The sequence below is a fragment of the Xyrauchen texanus genome, chromosome 1, assembly GCF_025860055.1.
Source record: "Xyrauchen texanus isolate HMW12.3.18 chromosome 1, RBS_HiC_50CHRs, whole genome shotgun sequence".
Lineage (NCBI taxonomy): Eukaryota > Metazoa > Chordata > Actinopteri > Cypriniformes > Catostomidae > Xyrauchen > Xyrauchen texanus.
Window position 1 is genome coordinate 64,198,421 of NC_068276.1, and position 12,227 is coordinate 64,210,647.

The 12,227-nt window shown below is 38.0% G+C and overlaps 1 protein-coding gene and 1 pseudogene across 6 annotated transcripts in view; one reads left to right on the plus strand and one right to left on the minus strand.

Moving 5' to 3' along the window:
- LOC127645805 (basement membrane-specific heparan sulfate proteoglycan core protein-like) overlaps positions 1 to 12,227 on the minus strand; it is a 302,447-nt pseudogene that overhangs the window by 68,302 nt on the left and 221,918 nt on the right.
- The window catches only part of LOC127643025 (B-cell receptor CD22-like), a 207,255-nt gene that overhangs the window by 19,442 nt on the left and 175,586 nt on the right, over positions 1 to 12,227 (plus strand). For 3 of the 6 annotated variants that reach the window (XR_007970447.1, XR_007970446.1, XR_007970448.1), the window contains exons 6-13: positions 7,004 to 7,273; positions 9,604 to 9,873; positions 10,082 to 10,342; positions 10,441 to 10,710; positions 10,855 to 11,118; positions 11,236 to 11,484; positions 11,564 to 11,651; positions 11,868 to 12,043. Coding sequence is in view for 3 of the 6 variants with exons in the window: in XM_052125570.1 (XP_051981530.1) it covers positions 7,004 to 7,273; positions 9,604 to 9,873; positions 10,082 to 10,342; positions 10,441 to 10,710; positions 10,855 to 11,118; positions 11,236 to 11,484; positions 11,564 to 11,651 (1,672 nt within the window). In the remaining 3 variants the exon portion in view is untranslated. The remainder of the gene's footprint in view (positions 1 to 7,003; positions 7,274 to 9,603; positions 9,874 to 10,081; positions 10,343 to 10,440; positions 10,711 to 10,854; positions 11,119 to 11,235; positions 11,485 to 11,563; positions 11,652 to 11,867; positions 12,044 to 12,227) is intronic. The other 3 variants (XM_052125570.1, XM_052125579.1, XM_052125564.1) reach the window with 1 other exon arrangement.

Here is a 12,227-nt window from a genome sequence, read left to right on the forward strand (position 1 = left end):
TGAGAGAGAGAGAATGTGTGAGACTGGACCTTTCTTCTTTGAGAACATTCACAGTCAAACCCTTAACGTCTTTCTCAGACCACAGCCAAATCACCCTCTACATCAAACAGTCTGAAACAACAACCAACACAATCGCACACCTTATCAAATAAGCCAAATAATATCATTCAAATGGACAGAAAACAGTCTACACCAATGCCATTGAATGTACAGAAATACAATCTCTCTTACATTCATTCCAAATACACCAATTCGGCATCAATCAGGCAGTGAAAGATCTAAATTATATATTCTACAAAACAGCACAAAAAAGTGATTTGGCACTCGTCAAAACTACAAAAAAGACATTGGACACTGAAAAATGGTTTGATTGAGACTGTAAAGCTCTGAGAAAAACACTTAGAAATGTATCCAACCAAAAACACCGTCAACCAGACAATCCGGACCTTCGTCTTCAATACTGTGAGGCATTAAGACAATATAAAGCCACACTCAGACGAAAAAACTAAATTTTTGCAGAGCCAGCTTGACGAAATTGAAAAATCAATTAAAACAAACAAATTCTGGGATAAATGGAAATTATTATACAAATCAAATCAAGAAGATCTGGCAATCCAAGATGGAGGGCTGTGGAAAAAACATTTCCAAGAACTTTACAGCCCAACTGAAAATCAAAATTCAAATCAAAATGAAATCATTAAAAAATTAGACCAATTGGAAAGATCAATTCAAGCAAATCAAAGCCCCTTAGATTTCCCCATCACAATGAAAGAATTGGAACAAAAATTGCAAATACTCGAGCCCCAAAAGGCCTGCGGTGTGGACGGCATCCTGAACGAGATGCTGAAACACTCCGACCAAAACTTCAAACTGGCGATCCTAAAACTGTTCTGTGTGTGGGTCATTTCCCTGAGATCTGGAATCAGGGACTCCTCAGCCCCATTTATAAGAGTGGAGATAAATTAGACCCTAATAACTACCGAGGCGTCTGTGTGAACAGTAATCTGGGGAAGGTGTTCTGCAGTATTTTAAACTCCAGACTTTTACACTTCCTAATGAAGCACAATGCCTTGAGTAAATGTCAAATTGGATTCATGCCAAAATGTCGCACATCTGACCACTTTTTCACCCTACAGACACTCATTGCTAAATATGTACATCAAAATAAAAGACACATTTTCGCTTGTTTTGTAGATTTTAAGAAAGCATTTGATTCAATCTGGCATGAAGGATTATATCTTAAACTTATTGACAGCGGTGTAGGGGGAAAATTCTATGATGTCATCAAATCAATGTACAGCCAGTCAATGTGCTGTTAAAATTGGAAAGAATGAACAGATTTTTTTCTCCAGAGGCGTGGAGTGAGAAAGGGCTGCAGTTTAAGCCCCACCCTCTTCAATGTTTACATCAGCCAATTGGCTAATATACTAGAACATTCTCCCATTCAAGGTCTCACTCTACATGACACAGAAATAAAGTGTCTCCTCTATGCAGATGACCTGGTTCTCCTGTCGCCCACTAAAGAGGGGCTGCAGGACAGCCTGAATCTGCTGGCGGGTTACGGTCAGTCCTGGGCCCTGTCAGTCAACCACCAAAAAACTAAAGTCTGTTTAGTTTTGAAAAATGTTCCAGATCTCAGGGAGTAACACACATTCACACTCTCACACAGAACCATTGAAACCACACATACATACACTTACCTCAGCCTGACACTCACTCCAGCGGGTAACTTTACTTTACTGGCTGTGAATGAACTCAGAGAGAAAGCTCAAAGGGCTTTCTATGCCATTTAAAAGATCAATTAAATTTGATATTCCAATTCAAATTCGGCTCAAACTTTTCAAATCAATAATTGAACCAATTGCATTATATGGCAGTGAGGTGTGGGGTCCACCTATACAATTTGACTTTGTAAATTGGGAAAAACATCCGATTGAAACTCTACATTCAGAATTTTGCAAAAGATACTCAAAGTTCAAAGAAAAACACCAAACAACAGATGCAGGGCAGAATTAGGCCAATGCCCTCTCCTTCTGAACATCCAAAAAAGAGCCATCAAATTCTGGAAACACCTAAAGAAAAGTGACCCCAACACATACCATTATAAAGCCCTAAAACACCAAGAGCTGAGTGGGATGAGGAGTCCCCTGTGCCAGCTGGTGCTGAGACTGACTGACCTCACTCCTGCAGAGATCGGACAACCTCAGGACAAACTCACAATCATTCGGACCAACCAAATTATAAATGCAGAAAAAGACAAATACGTCACCAATTGGACAAACACCATTAAAAATCAGCACAAGTTGGAATGTTATTCTGCACTAAATCGAGAGTACACCGTGGCAAACTACCTCAGCGCGGTGACTGATGTGAATTTAAGAAAAGCACTGACGATGTACAGACTCAGCGAGCACAGTCTGGCTATAGAGACGGGGCGGCGCAGACTGACGTGGGTATCCCGAGAGGAGAGACTCTGCTCCCACTGCAATCTGGGAATGATGGAGACAGAGCTGCACTTCCTCACAGAATGCCCAAAATATGAAATCATAAGAAACCACTATTATCCCAAAATTATCAAAGTATTTCCCCAAATTAATAATTGCACCCCAACTGAAAATCTCCCTTTTATTCTCGGCGAAAAAGCTGAATGTGCAAATATAGCAGCAAGATTTGTAGCATCCTGTCATCTCCCGAAGGACAACCAGAACTAAAGAATGAACATCCATAAATATATTATTAAAAATGTTATTTAACCCCCCCCCCCCCCCCCCCATTTAATTCAGTTAAAGTTAACTTAAAACATAATTAATAATAATCGTTTTTATTATCTGTTTTTCTTTAATGACTTTAAATGTTTTTCCTTTTATATTTGCTTGATCAAATGCTAATTCAATTGTTCTAAACAATTTTATATGTTGTTTTAAAAAGCTTTGGCAATACAAAATGTACTTTTGTCATGCCAATAAATCAAACTGAATTGAAAGAGAGAGAGAGATGCATGATTGTGTATGTAAACACAATCATGCCAATAAAGTACTTTTTAAATTGAAAATTGGGAGAGAGAGATTTTAAAACTCCTTTATTCCAAAAATAAAATATTACACATACCTTTTATACCGTACCCAAAATATTTTTATAAAAATCTGTAAATAAATAAAAGAAAACGCATAACAATTCTCAAAAGAGTTGTGTAAAAATCAAATCACCTTCAAATACAGGGCACAGGGCTTCATTACAACACCAAATACCTTAGAAAGTAAAAAGATCATTCACTGATTTATAATAATAAAAATCAATCAACACTCTTGACTGCACCAGATTTGAAAATAACGCTATGATATTTTGTTCTGAATTTTGTTCTATTTTCTTTTTCCTGCTTATATATATGGCCAATTTTGCCTGGCCTAAAACAAAATTCAATAACTGACAAACAAAACGTTTCTTCAACACCTATTTAAACCCCAAAATAAATGTTTTGTTGGTGAACGGTGGTTTATATAAAGCTCTCCATTCAGGTTTTCTGCTAACATTCAGTTTAAAAACATCACGCCATGGTGTATCAACTTTTTGGTTTAACATCTTTTTGTTAAAAATGAAAACACAATACCTATACAACATTTTACCTGTACTTCAAAAAAAAAAAAAAAGTCTATACACATAGAATTTGGCGTTTCTAAAAAAAAAAAACACTATTTTCTTCTAGCTTCAAAGAGAACAGCAAACAGGGGAAGGAGTCTTCAGGGTTTGGGGCACAGGAACCTTCCCAATACTCCATCAACAAAGTTTTTTCTGTTGTTTTAAGAAACGACTGCCATTTCAAAAGCGGTTATGCAATTTGACAAGTGGATCTTATCCCCAAGTGTTGAGCTAATGCCTCTTCATTATTAAAATCTGGTCCTGATATTTCCAGCAGTTGACCCAAAGTAATAATTTTGATATCAATAAGTATTCTACTAAGACCTGGAAAAAATCCACCGACCGACATATCCAAATGAGCTCCATGAACTAAAGGCTCTTCTAGTAACCAAAAAAGAGACTGTGAATTCTCTGCTTTTTTAATAAAAACAGACTCCAAACCACACAGAATCACACATGCAGCAGCACACCATTTTGAATCAGATGAACCAAGTAAAAGTCTTTGCACAAAACAGACGAAAAGTTGCTATTCTGCTTTGAAGATGCAGCAAACCATGACCAACCTCTTCCTTGGGCAGAAATAGCACATTCTGTGGGACCCAATGTAATTTATCCCAAAATTTTGTACTAAAATAGCCTGGATTTTCGCCAATAAATGTGCAGGAGGATCAATGCAGGCAAACCTGTGCCATAATGAAGAAGAAGCTAAATTATTCATTATTAAAATACGACCTCTATAAGACATCTTTGGGGTCAACCATTTCCATTTTTCCAAGTGACTTTTAACCTTCTCAATAGCTCCTTCCCAGTTTTTTGCACTACTATCTCATCACCCCGAAACACTCCTAAATATTTAAAACCTTTTCCCCACAATAAACCTTCAGGGAGTTTTGGTTTCCCATTTAACCATTTTCCCAACAGTAGTGTTTCACTCCAATTTACAGTAGCAGAGGATACATTTTTAAAAGATTCAAGCAATTTTGTTAAAATCTGTATATCACTTTGCTTGATAATCATTACTACTATATCATCAGCATAAGCTGATAATATAAAATTGCTTTTGCAGTTCAGCAGACATATTCCATGAAGTTTGATTCTTAACTGTTGTAAAAACGGTACAATCACCAATGAGTAAAGCATTCCAGATAAAGAACACCCCTGTCTAATACCTCTAAGGGCCTTAAAAGGGGCACATAAACCACCGTTAACCTTGAGAATACTCTCAACGTCACTATAAAGGACTTTTATCTGTTCTATAAACCTTTGACAGAACCCAAAAGCCTTTAACACTCTCCACAAATAACAATGCTCTACCCGATCAAAAGCTTTCTCTTGATCTGATGAAATTAATCCACAGTCAAGATTAAACATCTTGGAGACATCTATAACATCCCGTATAAGAGAGATATTATCAAATATTAATCTACCGGGAACACAATAGGTCTGGTCAGGATGGATGACTTGGTCTATCACCTCTGCTAACCTGTTAGTCAGGGCTTTTGAGCGCAGTTTATAATCACTACAGACTAGAGAAACCGGCCGCCAGCACTTGATATCTGTGAGAACACCCTTCTTCGGTAAGAGAGTAAGGACCGCTCTGCGGCAACTCAGAGGCAGCTTGCCTCCAACCAAGCTGTCATTCAACACCTCCAGCAGATCTTCTCCAACCTGTGACCAGAAAAACTTATAGAAATCAACTGGCAAACCGTCAATTCCCGGAGCCTTTCCTGACTCCATGCTTTGGAGGGCCTTGTACAGTTCTTCCATGCTCAAAACGCATGAGATCTTCACATTAGCTTCCTCCGATACCTGGGGTAGATCATCAAAGAATTCACAATCATCTCTGGATTGCATTCCGATTTAATTTTTATATAAACTTTCGTAGAAATTAACTGCTCTCTTACGAATGTCCACAGGGTCTGTTAGTAACACACCAGACTCAGAGCGCAAAGCATGGATAGCCCTGTTCTGCCCATTCTTTTTCTCTAGGTTAAAGAAAAATTTGGATGGTGCATCCATCTGGCCTACACTCAGAAACCGTGACCTGACCAGAGCCCCTTGTGTTTTACCCCCAGTAAGTCAGCCAACTGTGTCTTTTTAACTTAAAACCATATAACTTTGATCACCAGTGTACTCCGCCAACTCTTGCAATTTTAAAATGTCAGTCTCCAAGGTGTTCATATTCAGAATTGCCTCTCTAGTGACGTTTTGAGTATACTGTGTACAGAATTGTTTACTTTGAACTTTCCCAAAATCCCACCACTGTTGCAGTGAATTAAAGGATTCCTTTGTAGTTCTAAATTCATCCCAAAACAAATTGAACATATCTTTAAAATGCACCATACACTGATCAGAAAAACTCAGTGGGGTAATAGAACATCTTTTACTACACTACAATGATGCTTAAAAACATAAAACCTATCCAATCTTGCTAGGGTAACCACTCGGTCACGAACATGAGTCCAGGTATATTGTTTTTGTTCCCCATTAAACTGTCTCCATGTGTCACATAACTTGTGTGTCTTCATAAGCTGAATTAGACATTTACGAGAAGGAAAATGAGGTTCAATGTGATTCCGATCTATACTCAACTCTGCAATTGAAATCGCCACCCAAGAATAAATATTCTTCTACACAGCAATTTTGCAGAATTGAACACAATGTGTTTAAAAATAACATTCTTTCTATTGCTGAAGTTGGAATATACACACAGATAAAAGCAAGTCACATTTTCAAAAGAAGCTCTTACTTTCAAAAGTCCACCTTTTTATGACCTCTTCAACCTGATAAGAGCGTGGGCTAAAGCTCTTATTAAAGAGAATGGCAACTCCACCACTAAGTGAGGTATTGTGGCTCAAAACAGAAAACCCATCCCATTCTTCTGCCCAATCAGAAGCATTTCTCAAATCACTATGTGTTTCTTGTAACATAACTACATCTATTTTTTTCTGTTTAATCACTTCAAACACATCTGCTCTTTTTTGCATTTCTCTTGCTGCATTTACATTCAAAGTTGCAATATTCACTTCACTCATACTTAATAAAAAATTGAAGCTAAAAACCATAGAAGCACTCCCCCCCACAATACCACTCTATTAAAATTCATGCCATTAGTCTTTCTCACTGACCTCATTGACAAACTCAGAATTTACTTTTTTCACGATCTGTTCCAGACGATAGACCTCCTTATTTGTGAAAGTAAAAAAAAAAATTATAATAATAGTTTCACTCACAAGACACCACTCCGTCCACTCACGCTCAACAATCACACCGGAAGTGAGAGAGAGAGAGAGGGAGAGAGAGAGTGTGTGTTCATAACTGGAGTTTTGTAAAGTGAGAGTTGTGTGTTTGTTTCTGCTTCTTTCAGATAAACCTAAACCTGTTCTGACTGTAAATCCTGAAACATCACCGATATACAGAGGAGACACTGTCACTCTCACATGTGACCTACAGGGGACACGAGTAACAGACTGGAAATACAGATTTCAGTGTGATGGTGTTTATCAAGAATCTAATGAGAAAGAGTTCAAGATTACTGCAATGAACAGCAGATACAGGAAATGCAAGTGTTACGCTAGAAGAACATATAGACGAATCGACACTGACTGGAGTAATGAAGTGTCATTTACTGTCATCGGTGAGTGATCATCTGTTATATTATAATCATATGCATCATCAGCAGATCCACAGTTTTCCTGAGCAACTACTGGACGACACATGATGATTGTAATTGCCTGTTTTGTGTTTCTGGTCTCGAGACACAATGTAAAAACTACCGAAACGAGCGATTCAGACGGAGAACAACAAACATTTAAGTGTTATTTGGAGTCAAAATGACTTTCAGGATCAACTTGTGAAGTTGTTTTCTGTCAGAACAACTCAAATTAGTGAATGATATGAACATAACAAACCTCGGACCATCATGACATCTACATACTCAGATGAAGCACTGTCAGAAACACATCAAACGTTCATCTCACAGGGGGGTTCTAGAGTCAGTGGACATCCGGTGTTTCTCCCACAGACATCCATGTGTGCATCAGAATACACGGGATACACTTTAAAATATGTTTAAAGTTACATCGGCAAAGAGTTTGAATTTTGAGTGCAGAATAATATTTTATTGTTATCTCTTGATAATGATATGAATAATATTAATGAATAATGACTGATATTTAAAATGCTTTTGTTAAGCAAATCAAAATCTTTGGGTGTAACAACATGCATCATCATTTAGTTGTTTATGTTGATCATAAAAGAATAAATCAGTAAAATAGTGTTTGGTCAGTATTTAGTTAAACTTAGTTACTGAGACTGATTAGTCGAGACGTGTCACTTCTATTAAAATTAAATGGAGAAACTGGAACACCAGCAGTCAACGGATGTAGAAAGCAGATGTTTAAAACACATCTGAAATTTATTTTGATGTGTTTATAAAAAGACACATTTTATTCATGTGATGAAACTCAGAGAATAAAACTTTATATATTGTTTAATCTTATAATTATGAATGAATGAATAAGTTGTTTATGTTCTCATGTAAATATTATAATACTTTAATTAATGGTTACACCACACGACAATTTGACAGTTGAATTTATTTATTTTTAGTAAATGATATAAAAGTTTTTCAAAAATCCATGAAACCAAATTAAACAAATATTATATTTCTGAGAATATGACATCAGTGTTTTAAACTAGATTTTTTTAAAGGTTTCTCATTTTATGTTTGGGTGTAATTTGTCACTGACTTGGACTACACAATCCCCCTTAAAATAATAAATACAAAATTACAAATCGACCGCTGATTATAATTAAACACGGAGAAAAGTCTTGCACACACAACACTAAACATCCAGATCAGATCAAGTGAAAGACTTTTACAGATAATCCGTGCGTTCAGACCAGAGGCGGCGAGAGCGTCAACATTCGCTCTGGCTGCCCTGCCAACAACACCATCGAAAATTCGTGGACGCTCTGACGTATTTGAAATAGGCGGCAATGTTCGTTGAGAATGCTGGTTTTGTGAACTATATTTAAAGGGGCCTCAAAACATCCAGACATGTCGACTGGTATCTTTTTGATGACATATCACAAGTAGCGTATATCCTCATTAAATATTTATTATATTATTATATAATATTATAAAAACCATAATATCCACTTCATCAACTCACTCGGCACACCAACAATTTCAGACACCTTTGTCCCCGCATCGTTTTTTATTTTATTTATTTATTTATTGCCTCCGATGGGCCAGATGGCGTGCCGCCTTCGAGGGAAGATGTCGCTACTCACGCCGTGGACTTTGGAGCGCAAGCGGCTGACTGACCCAGCTCATGTCTGGATTATCATATGCCCTTTCCAGATTCCCCCTTTATTATGAACACTATTCCCCCTTGAACACTTTATTACCCCTTTTTAAATTTTACGTTTATTATTTCCAATAAATGAATCTCTGATGCTTGACGCCACACTCACTGTGTCTGTCTCTTGCTCACCACATTACACATCCATGAAGCAGAATACATCATGCTGATGTCGACTGAGGATATTTTACTTTATTTTAAATTTTCCATTTGAATATTCTAATAAATCTCCTCATCAAGACAAGTGTTCACCTACACAACATTTGTCTCTAAAGCATCGAGGTCATTACATCTCAACTGTTTTACTATCTGCACTTTAAAGTCACATGTTGATAAAAATGTGTATAAATGTAACTTTAAACATCACATTACCCGCTCAGAATATACACCAATGTGAGTGAAAACACTAGAGACGGAAATTAAAAACAGGCGAATCGTGAAACACTTCTGCGTTCAGGAAAATGGTGGATATGTGTGTTGTTGAACTTATTACATTTATTTCAATGATTCAAATCTTCATAATCTTCAGATGAACTGATTACAGTCTAATTCTTGTATTATTGTAAAATAGATGAATATTTACTTGTGTTTTATACAGAGAGACCAAAACCTGAAGTGCGTGTAAATCCAGATCATCATGTGTTCAGAGGAGAGACAGTCACTCTCACATGTGACATACAGACACAAACACACACTGAGTGGAGATACAGCTGGATTAAAGATGATTCAGTCAATCCAGTCAGCACTGAGAGAGTGTACAGAATCACATCTGACAAATCTCACAGTGGTAAATACAGCTGTAGAGGAGAGAAAATCAGTGACTCACAGAGATCAGACATCAGTGATGCTGTTACACTGACTGTATCAGGTGTGTGTTCACATGCAACTCTGTAGAGAAACTGTTCAATAAATAAACTCTGTTCAATACATAAACTCTGTTGATTCCAGACTTTGAGTTCTTTATTGAATATGAATATAATGAATGATGAACAGATTAACTGAGAAGAAACTGATGAAGACTGATTCTTCACTGATTCTTAAAGTCTTTGTCACTGAACTGTCTCATATACTCACAGATAAACCAACACCAGCTGTGATTGTGTCGCCCCAGAGTTCAGTGTTCACTGGAGACACAGTTACTCTGAGCTGTACGTTCACACACTCAACTGGATGGACGATTCACTGGAATAAAGACTCAAACTCTGAATCCAGTGATGCTGCAGGAACTAAAACAATCAGATCAGTGAAAGTCTCTGATGGAGGACAGTACAGATGCAGGGCACAAAGAGGAAAATACTACACAAAGTTCAGTAACACAGTTCAATTAACAGTTAAAGGTGCTGATTTACTTTATCTGCTTTTGCAGTGAGATTACATTAAATAAGTAAATAACGAATTACAGAGATTATAAATGTGTGTTTTGATTCATACACAGCGAGACCAAAACCTGAAGTGCGTGTAAATCCAGATCATCATGTGTTCAGAGGAGAGACAGTCACTCTCACATGTGACATACAGACACAAACACACACTGAGTGGAGATACAGCTGGATTAAAGATGATTCAGTCAATCCAGTCAGCACTGAGAGAGTGTACAGAATCACATCTGACAAATCTCACAGTGGTAAATACAGCTGTAGAGGAGAGAAAATCAGTGACTCACAGAGATCAGACATCAGTGATGCTGTTACACTGACTGTATCAGGTGTGTGTTCACATGCAACTCTGTAGAGAAACTCTGATCAATAAATAAACTCTGATCAATAAATAAACTATGATCAATAAATAAACTATTGTCTGACCTTCATTTCTCTCTCTCTCTCTCTCTCTCTCTCTTTCTCTGTCTCAGTTGTTTCTCCCTCAGTGTCTCTGATCATCAGTCCCAGCAGAAGTCAACACTTCTCATCTCACTCTCTCTCTCTGAACTGTGAGGATCACAATAACTCCACTGGATGGACAGTGAGAAGAAACACAGACAGTGAGAGAATGAAAGATTGTTCATCTACAGGATCTACATGTGAAATCAGCTCCCTTAAAACATCTGACACTGGAGTGTACTGGTGTGAGTCTCAATCTGGAGAACACAGTCCTCATATTAACATCACAGTACATGGTGAGTCTATATAACAGCAGATACAGTGTCATGATACTTAAAACAGAGCTGAATATGTGACTTTAAATATGTGCTTAAACTTCTTCCTGCTGTTTCTCCATTTCCTCTGTTGTGTAGATGGTGATGTGATTCTGGAGAGTTCTGTTCATCCTGTGATTGAGGGAGATACTCTGACTCTACACTGTTTACATCGATCTACAAACTCCTCAATCCTCACAGCTGATTTCTATAAAGATGGATCACTCCTCCAGAATCAGACGACAGGAGAGATGAGCATCCCTACTGTCTCAAAGTCACATGAGGGTTTCTACTCCTGTAAACACGGAGAGAGAGGACAGTCACCCGAGAGCTGGATCTCAGTCACAGGTGACATTTATTCCAGTGAGTTATTCTGAGATCTTTGCAATAATATAATATGAATAAATGTGTCTGTCGTGTTCTCCAGTCTCAGACGGTGATTTGGGTGGTTGCTGGTCTGAGTGTCGCCGTGTTACTCCTCATCTCACTGATCCTGCTGTGGAGATACAAAAAAGGTTTGTTCGTAGTATTGTATGATCAATCCTAATGTTCACCACCAAATTAAGTAAAACAGAGAAATGTTTTGATAGTGTCACATAGTCTCAGTGTTTCCCATTTGGGTGAAATCAACATACAAATACTTTATTTATAGTTTAAGTTATATATATGGATAGCTTGCACCTAGCACCCTTTCCCTTAACCAAGGTAAAACTGTGCGCTTTCTCTCCCAGGAGATCCCACTCATTCGGATCCCTGGATGATTCCTCCCTAGCCCTTTGAGTCCGCAGTTCAGCGGAGGAACTCGCCGACCCAATCCACTGTGGGTACTTAATCTACCCTGTACTGGAATAGATGCTCCACAGCTCAAGGACTCCTACATGGACTCCCCATGTGTGTATTTTCCGCGGTATGTTCCACTTACAAGCGGACCCGTGTTTCCCTTAGGCAGTTCCAGCTGCCCTCCGGTCACCGTGTTGTAGCAACTCCCCCCTCCTTGTGGCTGAATCTACCACTGCGCCATATATTCCACATATGAACTAGGTGGCTCATGTGATGTATTCAACCACTCTTACCTCCCCTTTTCTGGGCAG